The sequence below is a fragment of the Sipha flava genome, unplaced genomic scaffold (genome assembly GCF_003268045.1).
Source record: "Sipha flava isolate LNK unplaced genomic scaffold, YSA_version1 174_pilon_pilon, whole genome shotgun sequence".
Taxonomy (NCBI): domain Eukaryota; kingdom Metazoa; phylum Arthropoda; class Insecta; order Hemiptera; family Aphididae; genus Sipha; species Sipha flava.
In genome coordinates, this window is record NW_020272000.1 from 264,504 (window position 1) to 286,556 (window position 22,053).

Below are 22,053 nucleotides of genomic sequence, written 5' to 3' on the forward strand. Positions count from 1 at the left end.
GAATTACATAATATAATATTAGAGGGTATGATAGAAAAAAATAAAATTGCAGGACGTCCCCGGAAATCTTATATAGGACAAACTAAATGCAATGCAAAAGTCAAAACCTTTAAAGAACTTAAAGAAAAAGCGAATATCTCTTGCTTTTAAAAGAGCCTTTAAGCTCTGTGTGCACGAGGGCCCCTGCACAGCTAAAAATGGCTCTGAATAGGTATGTACGTAATTGTATAATAAAATCGTTTCATTCGAAAACATTAATACGACGATAACTTGGTGTACTCGTACATTCATATAGTATAATTTGATTGTATAGAATATACATATTGTATAGCATTGTATTGTTTAGAATATGTATTATTAAATAATGGATATGAGAAAAAATATTCCAAACGTTAAAATACTTAAAATCAATTATTAAATATGATACAGAAGAACTAAATTAATTTAACTTTTTTTTTTTTCAAAAAATACCATTATAATTAACATGCCAACATTTATCAAACACTAAAAACTTTTTTTAACGAATGATTATTTTAATTGACCAAACTCATATCTCATTTTTAATTCTAAAACAAGTACTCATGTCATAAAAATAATTTTAATAAGAATTATAAAAAGTTTGTTACGCGATTTTATAATAAAACAGAGTATTTTTCGTTGATTGTTTTTAATTTTAAAACTGTAATTTATGCACTAAAATAAATCGTATAATTTTTCATTGATCATTACTATAAGTTATGGATTTTTTAGAATTTTATTAAAAATTAATAATTTACATACTAGCTCAGTGATCAAAAACATGTTTCACTTTTCAAGAAAATCAAATATAAAATACTGCGAGTATATTGTATATCTTGTGAAACTCAAGTTTTTAACAGTATTTTCTCAAATCTTAATTAGTTGTTAAGCTAAGAATATGCAGTTTCGTTTGAAATTATAATAATATATGTATAACTGTATTATATTTGTTTGTTTTATTTTTTTCTGAGCTCAAAATGTAATTAATATATATACCTTAGGATACGTTTGATTTCCTTAAAAATATTTTTTAAATTGTTGTTTTAATTTTTTTGTTTCAGAAAATATTGAACTGTAATTGTTGAATGAATCTGCATAAGTTGAATAGTAAGATAAAATTTTCATTTTAGTTAATTTAATCTATTTATTTTTGTTTTGTAAGAAATATTTTTAAACATTTTGAATAAATTTAGTTTGAATTTTATTAATATCACAATATTTTGAATATAGTAATATTTTAGGTCCAAATTAAATAATTTGTTTCAGCCATTCTAACGTTTTCTACAACATTTTACCTTATATGTATATACTTATGACTAGGCATCCTTCGCTCCTTGTAAATAGCTAACCCTTGAATTTTAAAATCCGTTTAGATTCACTCGTTTTGGTTTTTAGTTGGTCAAATTTCTATACAAATTAAATCATACTCTTCTCGCTTCGCCTAAGTCACTTAAATTAATTTGTTTGTGTTTTTTTTTTTAATTTTATATTACCTATACGAGTACTTCGTTGATGAACTAACGAAGCATCACTTTTGTGTTACACATGTGTGCATAAGATAATTATATATAACTATATCACGGCATGAATACACAAAAGTAAATAAAATTACATGAAGTTAATTCAGGGACAATATTGCACTCGAAAGTTAAATGTAAAATACATTCTACGCTTGGAATTTTAAATAGCAGTGATTTTTATGTTTTTATTGTATACGATGCTTAAAGTTATAGCTAAAAAATACACGGTTGTTTAAACAGACTTATACACAATAGATTTTAAATAGAGAACATTATTTTTAAAATAAAAAAATAAATCTTTCACATTCCGGTGTTCGTGTACAAGATGTTATTTTACCGCGAAATAAAAGTACTAAATAACCGCTCGTTTATAATATTGCTCGTAGACGTACGTCATACACATATCGGTCCATATTGTATTCTTATCCAAGCATAAAATGCGGTTTGGTCACTAACGCATGTAACCGATATTGCGTTTAGTTTTCCAATTTTTTTTTTGTATTTTTACAATTTCGATAAAAGCACTTGACGATATAAACATGCCAAACGATTTCCTCTCTCCTCCCTTTACCACTATACGGACGTAGGTGCACCGGCCATTAATCATTCCCCGGACGTTTCCGTGCTCGGATTGGTCCACGTGGCCGTATCTGGGTCAGATGTGCAAAAACCTTTGAGCAATTAAATCGAGACGAACTGCCACTGTGTTTTCTATCTCGAACAACTCTGTTCCGAAGGATCCTATAAAAACGTAATAATTATTCATTCCGCCGAACGTATCTCGGTGACGAGAAGCGCAATGTACAAAACGCACGCACATATATAATACAGGTACAAGTTACGTTGGCGTGCGGTAACAAACGATCCCGTTCGATAGGAAAAGCCAACACGAGTGTTTCCCCGGATATCCTGTAGTGGCGCGCCGAAAACAATTCATGCGCGAAACGGGGGACCGAGACAAAATAATAATAATCCATACTCACGTTCGCCTATTTGATATCATTAGCGGTCGACCAGCGACTATATGTTTACATCATATTATTATTATTACTTAAATCGTCTTGAACGTTAAATAAAAGGTCGATTGTGGTCGATCATAACAATTATATTTGTGTAAGACCATCGGTAGTACACCCGTGTTGGGGTGTTACCTAACTGTGTTAGTTGTGTTTCGAGTGGTGCCTACTGCACATGACTCATATCGTATAATTTTATTTGACTAATCTGCGCTTTCGTATGAACGAAATAAATTATTGCTAATTAAGTGTTGAAGTATTGATCAGAAATATTTTTAAAATATTTATATTAAAAACACCTCTTAGGTCCCAACAATATAACATAATATATATTTATAATTATATTAAAACATTTCATAACTATTCGCACACATTGCGATTGTTTATCGTTTTGCTAAATTTACACAAATTTCAAAGGTGATAAATTAAAAAAAAATAAAAACCAGCAATCGCTAACGCGTTACCTCAAAAAGTCTCCAAAGATAAGGCAAATTACAATACAAACAAAACTACAATAATATAAATTCTTTAACGTGCGCATATCAAGTTTGAGTTCGTTTAAACAAGCGATGCAGATGAAGTTCTCGCGATAGAAATTATTTTGTTCTGTAATATTATTTCCATGACCGTCTGAGTCGTCTTCTAGTATCGGAAAAAAATACGATAAGTAAGGGAAAGATAAATAACAGAATATATCCGTTGCTACAGTCGGGTGTGTGTATGTGTGTGTTATGGGCGAATGACGACACAGACAACGCTTTTAAAACGTTGACACTACAAAGAAAAACATTAAAAAACATAAATGCCGGTTTTCTCGGAATCTTATTCAAGTGTTGTGAGAGTGGCATATAACCGAGTTTCAAGAGCAACAGTAAGTAGATTTCCTTATGAAAAATCCTTCAATGAAATCTGTCTCTTCGCAAACAAGGACGGGAGCATTCGTTTTGTCCTTTCGTATGAAACTATAAGCTGAATCGCAAAGCTGTCTGATCGTCGATTACTTGCGAAGCTCTGTTAAACATTAATAACCTGTCATGTTGTAAATTATATAATTAGGTACCTACTATTAAACTTTCAAAATTTTCAACATTTTAATATTTGTTTTTCTCGGTAAAACTGTGTCTTTTCTCCAATTTTCAAAGGAATTATCATACTGAAAAATAAATTCTGTTGCTCAAGTTATTGCATTTTAATGGCTTAATATAACGTTTTTAATTTGAGTCAGTAAAATATTTAAAATATAAATACTGTTAATACGTACTGATAATTCATATGACCATTTACGTTTTTGTTTATATATTTTTACGACTGTAATATCTAAACAGGACGTTATATCACTTTGGACGATGGCACCTTATACTGTACATAGCTAACAAATATACTAATTTTTAACGATATTTTAAATTGACCCAAATATTACCCAATATTTAAGCTGCTTATAACTTTTCTAATTTTTATTTTTTCAATGTATATTTTTTAAATTATATTTTAAGTACTCAAATTATCATTTCCTTCCTAATGATAAATTTTTTAATTTTATTTTTAACAATACAATTTTATACGAATATTTTTAATGTATCATTATTTTTTTTTTTTTTTTGTATTTACCTCATAAGTTATAATTAAAGATTATAAAATAAGATAAAAAATTTAATAAAACTTAATAAAGAACACTAAACGTGTTAGTTAACGTATTACCCCTCGATAAAATTTCTAGCTACACCATTGATCGTGTAAGCATTCTTTTTAATAATTATATATATATAGTTTAATGACAAATTTAATTGTGTTCTTTTGAAGCTCTACGGCTAATAAACGTTGGGTTTTATATTAATAAAAAAAAATAAATTGTTCCGAACGCTAAGGGGAGTCGATTCTAGACAGTTATATTGCTATTCTGCAAAGGCACCACATCACGTCATTGTACAGAAATTGTATACGTTTTTGGAATGATGGTTTATTTTATTATTATTATTTCCTATTCCCAAACCGAATTTATTAAAGAAAACAAATGGACAACAAGGGTCGCTACAAGGGTGAATATCGCTGTATAAAATATAATCAATCATGCAGGTAATATAATAATAACAACACTGATGTTTAACAAAATTGCTGTGGTAAGAAAGGAAAAAAGCAGGAAACTAAAATAACGAGGAAATCCGAAATATTTCAACAGACGTAAGAAACAATGTTTTTTTTTTTTAAAAAAAAATAAGTTCTACAGTATTGTACTATTATTTGACCACAAAAACACGTTTTAACACGAATTCGTCTCAGAGAATATCGATGTATAGACAATGTCATACTACTTTACTTGTTGTTTGTATTAGACAAGAAAAAAAAAAGTTTATCGATTTTGATATATCAAATATATATATATATATATATAACTATACGTAGTTCATGTAAATACGAAGTGGGATCATAAAACGATAACTAATTAAATTGTTCACTTTGGAATAAAAATTATTTATTTATTACCCGTTTATATCAAGGGTTTATACGTGTTTGTAATGGATAGAACACGATGTTCTTTTTGGCAACACGATTGTGTACGTTTGTAGATGGGTAACAAAAAGGTAGGTAAGAAAAATAAATAAATACGATTGCGTATGAAATTGTATGCAACGATGTCAAATTTACTAATTTGGTTAGATATCCAGTTCTATAATAGTCATAAAAAAAATTAATAATAAAATAATAAATAAAATGAGGATAACTAAATAAAAGAAAAGTAATTAATAAATAAATAAAATCGACAGTTTTTATTTGAATGAAATTATTGTTAATAATTTATTTGAGAATGCTTAAATTTGGATTCTTTACCTACTACTTTTACTAAAACTCGGAAAATACCATATAATATAACGGAAATAACGAAATTTCGTTATATCTGATATATTTGATGTCATTAGCAATAAACATAGGTAATAAAAGCAATGAAACAAAAAGTTTGTTTTTATTTATTATTATTTATTAACTTTTTTAAATTCTCTCATATAGGCATGTGGTAGTAATCTGCATGGTCCATTATTTTAAGGACCAGAACGGATTACAAATTTTACCAGGGGACCGAAGTCGGATCGGACCACACTTAAACGTTAATCAAAGACCAAAATTGGACCGAACTGATGGCTTCATATTATTTCTAAACCGGACCAGACCAGTAATTAAATAACAATTAATAAAGCAGACCGTAGACCGGATTGTCGGTCTGATCTTAAAACATTTCGGATCGTTTATAGACCAATCCGTAAGGTTCAGTCTGTATTAGCCGAGACCGTACCATATGATGCATTTAGTATTACACTGTACCAGACTACCCCACTTTATAAATAAATATGTACCTATAGTTGTAGGTTTTTTTCGTTTTATTTGCTTACATAACAATATCTGTATTTACATTTGAAGTACCTACCATGATTGGGACCGGACTGGACTGATTTTCATTTCTTTTTTTTGAAATCGGACTGGACTGAAAATAATGCATTTGATTTGAGGACTGGACCGAACTACTCCTAAAAATTATTGAACTAGACCAAACCGACGATTCAATAATTTTTGTATGGTAGGACCGTACTAGACCGGACCATGCAGAGCACTAGCATACAGTATATACCATTACCGGTATGAAAATTGGCATTAACGTTTAAAACTTCGTACGCAATCGTGTTTTACCCTTTGTGATGATTATTTCCTCATTCCACGTGAATAATTGTTGCCACAGACTGCATCGGATGACAAAAAAAAAAAATCATAGACAATATTTCTAAAATGATAGTTATTTATACATTTGTCACTGACCGTTCATCGCCAAAAATCGTCATGAATTTGACGTTGTTGATATAAAATAATGAATATGGATCATAAATTATATTTTCTTGTATTAATGACTTATTACGTACCACGTCGTGTTAATGACTAGTGACTGAGCGAGCAGATTGGGATGATAATTTTGTCTTTATTTGTGTCTATGTACACTACTTTAAATACATTTTTCTTTTTTATTGCTTAAGTGTAATTATTATTAGCGTTAATTTGAATTGAGAGAGAGTTCATTTTTGAGTTACTTCAAGATCCTACAAAGATTATTGGCTATTTGTTAAATTGAAAAATATAATACTTCAATTCACTAAATAATTATATTGTATGTACTCGTACTTATACAATTAAAAAAATTATTGTTTCTTTGTATTATAATATTTTCAGTTATATAAAAATTAAATTTTACTTTTAAATATCTTTAAATATTATTAACAAATTAAAAAGGAGGAATTGTATTATATTATGTAATCTTTTTTTTTAATTCGATTTATAAATGTTATACAAAGTTTTCAAAAAAAGAAATTATGTCTACCTACTCGTATATAAATAAAAATAATTAAACACTGGGCATATCCCACATTTTCATCCGGGGTAAGCCTCTATCGCAAAGACGCAAAGATAACTATCAGACAGATGAATCCAATATGTTATTTTGATAATTATGTATATTCGAAATGTTCTAAATGATACGTATTCAACTCACGAAGTAGATACATTATACGCAAGTTGTTTTCTCAACTCGTATCGCGTGGTTGGTAAAAATTAGCTGTTTCGAATCGAGTCGTGAAAATCACATTCCTCTTACTTTGTTGCATCTTGAGTCTTAATTAGACAACTAGATGACACATATTTTTCTGTTAGCTGACGACTTGTTAAAAACACATATACATTCACGCTAGAACGGAAAGCCCGTTGGAAAATTAAAAAAAATTGAATTAAAATGTCCATAAATCGGATGAATATATCAAATTTTATTTTCAGACATAACTTTAATATTTGTACTAAAATTATATTGGAGCGGAGAACATTTATTTGTAGCCTATTATTGACATTCACTGTTTTTGTCTCTAACAGACGGAATAATTAAATTTATATGAAATATTATGTCAGTAGGAACTAGGAGGCCCGTGTGCCATAATTATATTAGGTCATTTCCTAGGTTTTTGTTGTACGTCTTATTTATAAATATCAATTTTTTTAGGTTTTAAAACACGTTTCACATCTGTAACTATATGATATATATATATCAAATTAAATACCTACAACTGTTGCATATTATACTTCATTACATATTTATGTAGTAAATTTATTTAAGTAGTTTAGGTAAGTATGTTGTATGCCTACTCAAATACTCAATGGACTCATTGTTAAATAAATATTAAATTACTCTAAAATATTATAACATCCTTACCTGAATTTTAAAAAAAATTTATTTTTATTATAAAATAATAATATAATATTATTAAATAATTGAGTGTTTGTAAAGTGTAGTTTATTTTAGGCTGGGACTAGGGGCCCCCCAAATGTATGTAAGCCTTGGGGCCCATGTGCGTGGCACACTCTGCACACCCGGTTTTTGCGGCACTGACTAGAAGTGCCACAGTGAATTGTGAAATGGCTTCTTCTCGAATCAACGAATTATATAATTTAAAATTATGTACGAAAAATGTACAGATTGTATTTTTTTCTTTACTTGAAAAATAAAAATGGCATATATTTGATGGACAGTGTTGTCCATTATTTAGAGCCTAATTGATTGTTCATTATTTTTAGGCACAATTCGTATTTATAATGTATGATATAAAAGTTACAGTAAATACACGAACACATAACGTCAAACTAATTAAATTTTCAATTTGGTATCTAATTGAGTAGATATTTTTTTAAGTGACCAATAAGTAAAAAATGTATAAACACACTGTTTCATTTCGTAACAGCTTAAATTATAAACATATTTTAAATAAAACAGTTTACACAGAATATATCGTACCGTAAAAAAAAAAAATATTAGAAATCGATTTTGCATATAAACTTATATTGATACCAACAGAATCTTAATAAATATATTTTTAAAAATATAATAGGCTATAAACGTAGTTTATTCAATTTTCTTCCGCTTCTAATACACTTACTATACGGCTCTGAATCGACCAGAATACACAACTATATTTGAGCGATTGGTTGATGTCGTTAATATTTGCATAATATATGACTGCCGTAATTTTACAGGTTTTAACACACCCAAATAATTTGACAATCAATTTTTCACGCAGATAAATTATTTTCTGATACCAGTAAAACTACAAACCCATATTTTCTAACCGATTTTAATCTCTTATAAAAATAAACATTGATTTCGTTTTTATGAATTTAATTTTAAAATAAACTCCACAATAAAACGTAATCCTTTGTGGAAAAATATTCGTTGCATGGTTTAATTTGTTCATAATATTTAAATGTTCTATTATATTTCTCGATTCGTGTTGTCACAGTTTAAATTTAAACGACATATTACAAGAGTATGGTTTTTCTTTTCATTTTAATTAAAAATAATATTGATCATATGTCCATCATAAATGCGTACGTCCAAAAATGATATAAATAAGAACACAAAACTCATCTCTGTACGCACGGTGTTCTATAACTCAGTAAACTTTATAATTTAATTGTCTACAGAAATGATCATGTATCCAAACACATATTCCACTTGCACGTGTGAACTAAGTAACACAAGACATACTGACGGAGAAGTGTGTACGCAATTATACCTATAAGAGATCACGTATAATATAATGCACAATACAATATATATAGATGGTTTTTAGTTTCAGAAAATCTTATTTTTTTTTTTTTTTTTCATATACATTGCATTATTTCAAACACAAAAGTTGATTCTAAGTCGATTTTCATAGTAAAAACACAACCATCACCAATACTTTAAAATTCATGGAAACCATATAGTTATCTTGTACTGAAGAAGTTTTTATGCGATTCTACATTCGCTAAAACTGTAATAATATGTAATGCAATACTTCATAATATCTTTCGATCGGTTTCACCGTCACGACCCACAAAATGAACAAAACATAATTACTGTCGAGTGTCAAGATGACATTGACAAGTCGATAATTTATAATGTACGAGTGAAACTGGTGTTTACTTCTGTGATCAACCGAGGTTTTTGTAACAACCGTTTTTGTTCGGTGCATATCTTTTGTCGGGAAATACATGTTTTATTCATTATTCCCGTTGTTAAGTGCTCAATTAAGCGAAGGCGCGAGCAGTTTAAACTGTATATTCATAACATTCCACCATTCCCTTGCGCCAGAACTTGTGCGTATAAAATATAAAATATTATTTTCGAAGAATTAACTTTTGCTGGAAAAATTACAATGAGCTATTATTGAAATCTCAAAGTGATCGGAACGATGACCGATTTGTAATATAATACCTGTGGAACTGATCATTAATATATATACAAAATTAATAAATCATACAATATACAATAAATACTACTCAATTAAATCACTTTGGTACCTACTGAACAAACCTGATAACAGTAAACGAAAATTGAAAAAATAACAAAATTTACTTCAAATCAAAAAGTGAATGTGATTGTATTATCACTGGATAATAATAAACACATAGTTATTAAAAAATATTATTTAAAGTATGTAAAATTTAAAACTATTTAAAAAAAAATTACAATGTAAAAAATAAATTATAATAATTAATAGTGAATTGAAAAATGTCTTTGATTGATGTCTGTTTTTTGCATTGTACATGAATTTAATTTTGTACAATCTGTAATGAAGTTTATAATTTGATGAGTTATGTCGTACTCCTTTTCGTATAACTAGTAAAGTCTTCCTTATTTTAGAAACTTTTAGAGATTCTTTAGTATACATTTGGAGCTCAAGTTCAATGTTTTTATTTTCATTTTTTCCAGAGGATTTGTTTTTTTTTTTGAAAAAGCACGTACAATTTAATGTAATAAGTATATTTTCATTGATTTTCAACAAGTTTTCAAAATCTTACAACCTCATACTAATACAATCATGCGGCATATTTATTACAATAACCGACATAATTAACATATACATTCAGTTCATACTTACATTTGTCGTTAGCAAAAAAGGACTGATAACACTAACCATGATTAGCAGCGTCTACTCTATAAAAAAAAAAAAAAAATTTAAAACACTAACGGCTTAGTCGAATGGAAATAATTCCACTTTAAAATTAGTTTTAGACAAATAAGTAAGATACAGGATTTAATTTTAATTGGAAAAGCTTTCTACTCTAAGTACCAACTAGAATTCATTTCTTATATTTACTAATTATTTGGTGATGATCAAATCACTCCTTTTGATCGAAATCTACACATCATGGTAGTATACTCCTCGTTTCATTCAGAATTTAATGAATTTATAAAAATAATTAGTTTTGCCATACTTCCGACTTTAAAATGATCAAAAAAATAATCATAAAATTAAAATCAATTTCCGGTCTAATACACTACCAAATTGCTTAGACTAAATGAAATAGCATCACATGAAATTCTCGATCCATTTACAAAATTACTCATTTATTTTAGAAATAAAAGTATACAATTTGTTAAAAATAAATGTAACATAATTTTCACAACTTTTTCTGCTATTCCTGCATTTAAAAATAGTTACAAATTAAATCCGAAAAATGAATTTCTTAATTTATTCTCTGTTTAATTTACGATCAAAACCGTCGCATTAATTTTTGTAGATTTATTACCTAAAAACATGTTTATTGAGGGAAAAGTAAAACATAATTTTAAAATGTATCGGTAAAATCTTCGATTAACTCGAAATCTAAGTTGATGCAGTTGTATCCATAACCAATTGGAAAGTTCCGTAATCATTTTATTAGCGTCAAAATCGGTAAAATTTAAAACAAACTTCCCGAAATCTTTTGATACAGTCAGTTTAACCTTTCAAGATCAGTACCGTATTAAATTTTAAAAGACGCGTTCTCGAACCTTTTGATTTGTATTTCAATTTAATTATTCTCCGTCTCAACCAAGTCTAAAAAAGTTATTTTTAAAACGAAAAACGTGCTGCTTTCTCGATATATATATATATAACTGTTATAGCCGCATGTAAAAACGTGCATCACAAAATTGCAAACAAACGGCACTTGTGTTCGAGTTTTTCGACTGCGATTCTTGATCCCCATAAATATCGTAAAAACACAATTTTTTACTCTACAGTTGTTTAACCACCGTAAGGCGAAGATTTCACGATTATCTATACAAAAAAACGGATTTATACTATGAGTTTTCGCACTCAAACCAGAAAAATTGATCCACTTACCCTCTGCAACGTCCAAATCAATTATTTATGAAGTTTAAATTATTTTCATGAATGTCGAGTTATGCCCCAACGAATCGACGCCCGGCACAGAGTGAAACCAGTTTATGATTAACAATAATTGAAAAATAAAACAATCACGTAACTATATGCAAATGATTATTTAGGTTTTTTGACGTTTTCCTGGTCTAAATACATTTGTTTTCAAATGGACGGTGAACGTTTCTGTAGAATCGGTCAATGTTTCAAAGTGCACCCGGAATGCGTCCAATTTAAAAATTATTTACATTTTATTTATTTATTATTTTTTGCACTATCTACAACAGCTCTATCCATTGGATGTATATCTTCGGGTTTTTCAACTGATTGGGAGGTTAAATACAAGCAAGATTGAATGACTTCGCTGCTAAAAATCCGGGTGGTCACCGATCCGAGTGCCAGCAGTACCGGACGGTAATTAACCGCTGCATTAATCAGTGACGCACATGCCACACCATGCCTAATTTACATAATTTTTTTTTTTTATCATAATAAGTACCTACTCGAATTTGTATACTACATTTACGTTCCAAATGCATTTCAATCCCCATCGCGTTGTCCTACGCAGACACATTGTTATATATTATAATATTATTTTATTGTATCAACTTTTTATTAAATTATATATTCTGTATGCTCATTTTTTCCTCATTTTAAATTTGACCACCCACAAATAACGATTTCATTCGATAACTTAATATTGCGATATTTTATACGTCTGATGATTTCTTGATTTTGACTATTGTATTATGGGGTTGTTACTAATTGCGTCCCGCGGTAAAAATTTCTTCCGAATTGCGGCCCGAGTTTTTTTGGGATTCATACGAATTACGGCCCGAGTTTTTTTGGGTTATATACGAATTGTGGCCCGAAATTTAAAATAAAATTAATTTAAATATGTAAATATAAATTTAAAAAGCTTAATTTTCCTTCACATTTATTAGATACTGCAGATAGGTTAAAAATGATGTTTTGTTTTTGGCATTGTGGCACCGGTAAAAACATATATGATATTTTTTAAGGTTAAAAAGTTTTTTTTGACATTAAAATATGATATTAAAATGTTTTGTTTTTATTAAAAAATATCAGCACTGGCAAAAACTTATATGATATTTTTTGAAGTTAAAATTGTTGGTATAATTTGGTAAAATTCTTAGGTATTATAGCACTGGTAAAAACCTGTATGATGTATAAATTCAAATTTGTCAATTTGTTTTTCTTCTAACCACTTCATAGAATTTCTAATAAATGTTTCTTTTTCAATTATATTTGTTCTGCGAGTATTTAAATGAGTGCTTCTTAATTTTATATAGATATCCTTCTGTACATTTTTCAGAACATCAATGAAAACAAAAATATTAGGATGAGCACTGTAGAACAAAGTGTTGAATTTCAAATGAAAAGCCTTACAAAATATTTTATCAATCAAGATTAAATTATCTAGAGTTAAAAAACCCAGGCCGCAACTCATCTGTTCCCAAAATAAATTCGGGCCGCAATTCGGATTAGACCTTTTTTCATTGATATCTTTGGGACGCAACTAGTATGCAGCCGTATTATATACATAATGCGTAACATTTACATTTTGATATTGTCATCAATCATATTAAAAATAATTGATGTATTATTCATAATATGAATAATTATTATTCATAATATTATGTGATTATATATTGACCTGTTGCCGAGATAGTATGATGAATACTTCATTCAACTGCGAAAATCTAAAAATATAAGTTCTTATAAAGAAGAGTTAACACGAGCAAAGTATAGACCAAATACATAAATATTATATTTTAAATAATAACTATATACATATAGGTAGTAATCATAAATATATATTATATATATGGTACTAATAAAATCAAGAGGTCAAGAGGTACAAAACATTATGCAAAATATGCATAATATTAATATACTTACATGCCACCATATTGTATTATGTCATACCTACTAAGAAATAATCACGCTGCTTGTCGATTTTAGTAAAGAGGTAGGTACTATATTTTTATTCAAAGTGTATATAATTAAAATTATAGATATAGTTTAAAAAACTATTGTTTTCTTATTAATTTATGTTTTTCTTATTGTTTCAATACAAAAAATATTATTAAAAAACTTGAATATGAAAAAATCACCCAGTTACGATTTAATTACAAATAAAATCCTAAAACATCTACAAACAAAACAATACTTTTAATTACATTCATTTTTAATTTTATGCTAACAATAAAATACTACCCTCTAATCTGGAAGTTTTCTATCATCGTACTTATTCACAAACCTAATAAGCCAAAGCATTTAAAATCTTCATGCAAACATATTAGTCTTTTTTCTTCTTAGGCAAACTGTTCGAAAAAAATATCCTCACAATAACCTTATAATTTCAAACACATAGTTTTACTTTAGAACTAAGCATACAACTATTCAACTACACAGGCTTTGTGATATTAAAGGTTCTTCTTTCGAAAATAAACATTACTATCCTGAAGTCACTAGATGTAGCCCAAGCCTTCGACTGCGTATGGCTCAATAGCCTTCTTTATATACTTAAAGAATCCCTTCCCACTGCATACTACTTAATAATACGATCCTCCCAAAAAAAAAAAAAAACCGAACATTCATTCGTACAATACGCCAATCTCTCTCCGCACAACAGAAATTCCACAAGACAGTCACAACTCACCCGACCTATTTAACTTACATACTCTCTGATATTCTTTTGATAAACCACGCTAGATGATAAATATATGTAGATTTTAAAGCAATATTAGAATCACATGATCATCCTATAACAGTCACTGATGTTCTCCAACTTCATCTTAATACAATTAATAAATGCTCGTTAAAATGGCGCATAAAAATAAATGGCAATAAATCCATAGTAGTGCCATTCACTAAACATATTCAAAATGTATTTTCAAGGATAACAAACTCCAATATGTTCTCAGATTAAATATCTAAGAATAATATTTAATAAATAAACATGGGGCCTTCATCTCAAAACCAAACGAAAACCCGCTTACATCTATTACGTCCCATACTTAAATCCAAACTAAAATTCTTATATACATATCACTTCTAAGATCAATGTGGAAATATGGCATACAAATTTGGGTTAGTGCTAAAGTGAACATGCTATTACTTTTTCTAAAATTATAATTAAAATAAATAAATAAACAAGCAAAAAATAAATCATCATTACAAAGTGTTACATCACCGGGTGATCTCCCTCTTCAATTATTTTCAAGTTCAATATTTTTTCTTTCAATTTTTCTTATCATATTTGGCTGTTGTGCATGTAGTACCAATTGTAAATATTATATTTTTTTATAAAAAAATAAACTTAAAAATAAATAAGTTTCAACGTGCCACGGCGTCCTTAAGTAATTTACGTGTACAAAGAGCGCAATATCCTGCATAGCGTTCACAACACCGGATAAGATATGGGCTGGAAATATTATATCAAAGTATAATTAAAAAGTTTTCTTTCACGTCAACACAGAACTTATAATTTACGATCCACTATCAAGTTTTATCGGTTTAAGAAAAAAATTGTAGCACGTTTTTAATAAATACGTTATAATTACCATAATAAGGAAAAATCTATTTTTTAAATTAATACATTATTTCATAAACATTACTATAATTTGTAATATTATTTTAGTTTATATTCTTTAAACGATCGTACTCGTATTAATATTTATATAGGACTTGCTAGTATTTGTACCCCAATAATATGTAAATAAATTTAAACCCGTCCATGGAAATTATCGTTCACGCATATATAAGCTTAAAAAATTGAACTGTTCGTCGAGTCCGTGTGTTGATTTTACCACAGAATAAAAATATTTGTTATGTTTGATTAATTATAATGAAACCCTTACGAGTTGAGTATGTAACGTGTGTATTGTTTTTAATATTTTTAGTTTAAGGAACCCAATACCCGTAATTGAATACAATAATATAAAAGCTAAAGAACGCAATTTTTTATATATTCGGTTAACCGCCATCGGTGAACGTATTTCACCACTGAGAATTTGAAAAAAAATACGAACCCTCCTGATACGATGCATTATAATAAATATTTTTTTAATTTAATGTTATTTAATATGAATATTTTAATTTTTTTTATTTTTACTACGATCATATATGACTAATGTTATGAGTATATACGTTCCACTTGGCATTATATTGTTATAAAACCAATAGGTTTCCATTTAAATTTCGTTTTTAATAACTATATAGAATATTTAATGGAATTTTTTTATCAAATTTAGGTCAAATAAGAAATATATTCTGGAATTTTTAATGCGGTTTTTTTGTACGTTTGAAGGTCAGTATTACTAAGTAATAAGTATTCTATTGAAAAGTAAAATCTTAATTATACAGATGAATAGCGTGAAAAATATGAAAATTTAAAGTAGTTTTATTTTATGAATCGTAAGTGTTAGCCATGGTATTGAGTTCGTGTTTTATAACAGCCTACGAATGTTTATTATTTTTTTTATTAATATTTAAGGAAAAATTCTTGGGAAAACAAAATCGGTATTCAGCTTAAAATATTCTTATAATACATTATATAATATATATACTATATGTATATATTATACCGAGGCCGTAACTGGAAAAAAAATTCGTGGGTGGGGTCTAACATTTTTTTAAATATACCTAGATACTAAACACTTTTCATTTTTACATTAACATTTTCTATTCTAGTGATGAAGAGTAATAACTTCGTATTGAAGTTTTACAACATCACTATAAGCATTATAAGCACTATAAGCATATATTATACTCCTCGTATACATTACACTGTTTTATCTCAAACTACTTATGTATTTACGCATTGATAAAAAATTATTTAATTAAAATCCATAAATCCGTAAAGATAATATCCTTTATTAAAATAATCAAACTCCACTGTTATAAGGATTTATTTTTCTCGTACATGCTTCCGTACTCCCCCTTCCCGTGGTGATACATACATATTTAAAAATAAAAATAAAATTGTTTTGTGGTTATTAATCATGTAGCAATATCAATATTTTATAAATAATTTAAATAATTTATTAAAAATGGTTAATATTTTTCTAATTAATTCAGTCGTGTACAGTTATAAAATATCAGTCATATTAAAATTACACATTTGTAGTATGTTCTAAATATTAAAATAATTTATTAAAAAATAAAAAATTAGTAATATAATATTTTATGTATTAAAAATTTGTAATTTTATTTTGTTTTAACTTTTTTATTTGACATTTAATGAAATTTAACAATTGTTTTTCTTATTTATAATAGTGGGTATATTTTAGAAGTAATATAAAATTGTATTAAATTATTGTCTCGGTCTGAATTAATTTTAAAACTTGAATACCATAAACGATTTAGCATGAAATGGTCATGGCTGAATTCTGGAACTTTATTCATTATAGTAGCATGAAGCCAATCCCATTTATTGAGTCTTAAAAAACCAATATTAACCCACATAAGACCGACACCTTTTTATGGTAATATCAGGGAATGCATTTTTGAAAAATAGCATACGGCCTTCTCCAAATCTATTTAAATGGTTTTTGACTAAATTCTTTTATATTCTTAAGTACAATAAACTTATTAAATTAAATGTATATCAGTTACCTACATACATATTTGTTAGGTCCTATTTTTTTTATTTTTTTATTTATACAATTTAAACAATCTTGACATGTGTTAACGATTTCATGTTCAGACGCTAATGTCTCATTATATTTGACGTAAAATATAACGCTAATAATAATCATAATAATAAAAACATAAATAAAAAACATTTAATAATAGTTAATAATAAAATAAATACAATGAATAATAAAAACATGTATCAAAACGTGTTTTTGGCATACCATAGATTGGAAACCACTCATTTAGCAAATGACATGTAGTATTGCATACAGTTGGAATATATACGCTCTACAGCTTATATTGCCACACGTAGCAACGTAGCTCTTATAAAATATGCAATACATTCATAAAACAAAAATAAATTTACATTATTTTTTTTTTAGATTTAAATGTAATGGAAGAGCAGCAACAATTTATATAATACTTTTTTAATTAATTATATTATTTATATATATTTATTATAGTATTATAATTTTAAAATAACAGTGTATTTTAAAACAATCTTGAAAAATAGTAAACTGATAATGATTTACATTTTATTACCAGGAGTTTATTTTCTATCTATATTTATAGCTTTTAAATTGCTGACCACCATTGGTGTATTACATAAATATTTCTTGATTACATATAATGACTGAAATTTGACAATTTTTGTGAACAATGCAAACTCATTAGGTTTTTCATTGGCGGAATAATCTACAATTCTGTCCCTGGCCACCGCGGTTAGGTGTTGGATATCAGGAGTAGTAGGCATACATTTCTGCCAAATCTAGATAGCTCATACTCACACTGTACATCGTGTATGCTGCAGCACAATGTACGCTTCAAATAATAAACGTGATCTTTTCTTGAACATGATCTTTTCAGATCGAACGTCTATGCATACAATGAATAAACACCAGCGAGATATCATATTAACGATTTTCGCTGATCAATCAATTTTCGATTCTTGTACAAACGCGATTCTTAAAAGATATACTTAATATTTGCCGAATGATTAAGTGGTGCATATATGCTCATATATGAGCAGAAAACCGAAAAGAAGATGAAAACGGTGATCAAAGACGGGTATAACTTTCAGTAAACTATGTTATATCTCTACACATCATAGCCACGAGGGTACACGTAGAACAGCCAATGCCTCTTCGATGATTTAACTATGCACGTATGCTTCACGTGCACGGGATAGCAGAAGAACACGTTGTACAGCGGTCGAAATGCGCTAAAAAGTGGTCAAAATTAGGTAATTAAATCTTTGGTATTTATAAATGTATAATTATCATTGATGTATATTTTTATTGATACTTAAATATCTACATGTGTAATTTTAAGTAGTAAAGTCATGGTCAACAAATAAGTTTATCGTTAACTGTTTCACAATTAAGAAATATTGTACCGAAATCGAGGTACACGCAACTTAATTTATCGTTTAACAAAAATGTCCAAGCAAGCGCAACTTATTTCTACATACTCGTAATATTGTTCACTAAATGAACTGATATCATTTTCTTCGAGTAAAACTATGAATAAACATAATAAATAAATATTTACGTTTAGGTTTTAGGGTTTTCTTCAGTTGTATCGATAATATTGTACGTTTGAACTAAAATCTATTTCCCAAACATAAGTTTAAACTAGAACAGTGGTCTCAAATATGAGGCCCGCGAGTCCTTTCGATGTGGCCCGCATTGAATATTTATTTCTTCAAACATTTTGAACTTTATTTTTAAAAAAAAACGATAATTTGAAAGCTGAAAATACTTAACATTTTATATATTTTTTTTTTTTTTAAAGATTCCAGTTTAACTGAAGCGAATTTGTGTATATTTTTACTTTATGGGGCATCCTAAATTTTGGAATTTTTTTTTTTGTATTTTGTTCCCGAATTTGTTTTATAGGTATTATCATGCACATCATGCACATAACACATATACAACCAACGTGGTCACTCGCTCGCTGTGCCCGCTCGGACAGTTAAAAACGAAAATATGCCCTGATTTTCTATGCAATACCACCCCAAGTAGGTCATAGGATAAAAAGTAAATTGTGACAAATATTAAGTATATATGTATTATTATATTATAATAAATATTTGTACGTAATAAAAAAAAGTTACAAAATTTAAGGTGCCCCATAATGTAGAAATATACCAAAAAATCAATACATAGTACAACATCCATTTTTGTCATAATTATAATCAAAAAAAAAATACATTTTGTCTTAATTTATTTTGTTTATTTCAGATTTAATATTAAAATGAGTAAAAAAATAAGGTGGTTTGCTTGCAAACCTTTGACGTAAATATATAAATAATATTTATTATATACTATATATATATATATATAGTTATGTTTCATAATTTGTTTATACCGAAGATATTTACCCTATTGAATATCGTATTTATCAGTGAAATGATCTTAATTATACTATCTGATTACTCCATAATGACCATATGTCCCATTTAAAACGAGATTGTCTCTTTTTTAACAATCATATCCCATTATCCCGACAAAATACATCCCGTTTTATCCCGTTTTTAGAAAATAGCCTCGTTTTAATCCTGTAATTTCCATACTATTACATTACGTTTGTAAAAGAGAAAAATATTAAACTGAAAATACCAATAATTATTACGAAACAGCACTATAAAAATTTAAACTTGTTCACAACTTCGTGAATTTCTTTTAAAGTACCGAAAATTATTGAATTCAAAAATGTCTATAGGAAAATATTTAAAAGAATGTAAAGTTTAGAAAAATGATGGTCAAATTCATGAATAATGAGGATAGCTGATAAGTATTAATTTTTTTATAAATATTTTTCTTATTTATAGTTTAAAAATAAATCAGTAATGATGTGTAATAATTAGGCTTAGGGACTTCTTGCATTTGCATACTTTTTTTAATTATTGTTAAATATAGCAGAGTGTGAAATAAATTTGTTTCTCTGTGCTATGTTATCAGATCTAAAATTTGAATGAGCATATTTTTACATATTTGCAGGAGAGTGCTTATTTTAACATTATTATGTTTATTTTGCAAATGTTGACAATTTTTTTAAATTTAAAATTAAAAACTATAGATACATATTTCAACCGATCGAAAAAAAAATGTACTAAGAGGACTTAATACTTCCAGTAATATGCTATCTGCAAACTACCTCTCATACCTCGTTATAATTTTTGTGTTAGTATAATTGTGTAACCATATAACCAATATATTAATATGTTAATATCAACCATATAACCCGCTGGATATTGACCGGATGTCGATAAAGATAATAATAATAATAATAATAATGATAATAGTCAATATAGAATAATAGATTATTTATTTAGTGTTTAAGTTCAGTCGATTATTGTCCGTCGTTGTTATTGCGTCTCTCAACCACACAACGTCGAATCATACATAAAACGTCGCACGCGATAATTTGTAACATTGTGTTATGCCGAAAGTACAATAGTTTACAAGTAGCCGACTATAAAGTTTTGTTTCAGAGTTTAAAAATATATTTAAATCCGATGGACACGTTTTATTTTGTGTACTATCTGGACATTTTTTTTTTTTTTTTTTATGCATATAAATGCATATTTTTATGATTTTAGAAGCATATTTGCATGCATATTTGTGTATTTTTTAGAGCTATAAGTCCCTAAGCCTAGTAATAATGTTTTTGTTATTAAATATTTTAACAATAAAAAGTAAATTATTTTCTTGTTATAAAAAACATTAAACAAAAAAAACATTTTCTACATTTTAAAAATAAATGTTTTATATTTATTGTTATTATCATTATACTAGAAATTCAAATTTTTTCGGAGAGGGAAGTAACAACTGTCTAGATTTTTTTTCTGAAAATAGTTAACCTAGACTATTCATAATGAATCAAAGTTTTACCGAAATCATAGTTATTTCATAAATAGCATTTGACATACTTAAGATTAGTGTTTTGTCTAAAAAAAATTTTCAAATATTATACCTGGGATGTGTACAAACGAGTTTTAATTATAAATTTTAAATTTTTTTTATATTTAATATAATGATTTTTGGCACTCTTTTCGTATTTTTCGATCACTGTGGTCAATCGAATAAAATCGTAATCTATGTCCATCGAAAACCGTCATAAATATTACTATATAGATTTAGCAGCGGTCGGATTTGCATTTAACAGCTGTATGGTTGGAGAGGTTTGACTTACGGTAAACAAAAAGCGAAACAATGAAAAAACAAAACGAAAAAAAAAGGTGTAAAGCAATGAACAATAAGGAAACCATTGGCGTTAAAAAGTTACCTCATCGATTCATTCTGTACATCCGCTATACTCTCGTTGTAACTTTATTGTGAATTGAGAAAAACGAGTAAGTGATAATATCTCGATGAAATGTTGGCAAAGGTATGATTTAATATGAATCCTATTTCTCTCTTTTTCTTCTCTCTCTCTCTCTCTCTCTCTCTCACTGTAGTTTCGTGGTCCATGCGTCTCCGGTTCGCACAAACCAGAATCGCTTTCGATAATATTATTATATTTATTTTTGTATACTTCACTCAAAGGTTTGCAGTGTTCGGAAGTATGGTTTTATATATATATATATATATATATATATATATATATATATATATATATATA

At 27.7% G+C, this 22,053-nt stretch overlaps 1 protein-coding gene across 1 annotated transcript in view; it reads left to right on the forward strand.

Annotated features, from left to right (window-relative positions):
* The window catches only part of LOC112680177, a 134,229-nt gene that overhangs the window by 82,216 nt on the left and 29,960 nt on the right, over window positions 1-22,053 (forward strand). Inside the window, exon 2 of the mRNA XM_025550200.1 lies at window positions 1,080-1,125. Within this exon, the coding sequence (XP_025405985.1) occupies window positions 1,104-1,125 (22 nt within the window). The 5' untranslated portion in view covers window positions 1,080-1,103. The remainder of the gene's footprint in view (window positions 1-1,079; window positions 1,126-22,053) is intronic.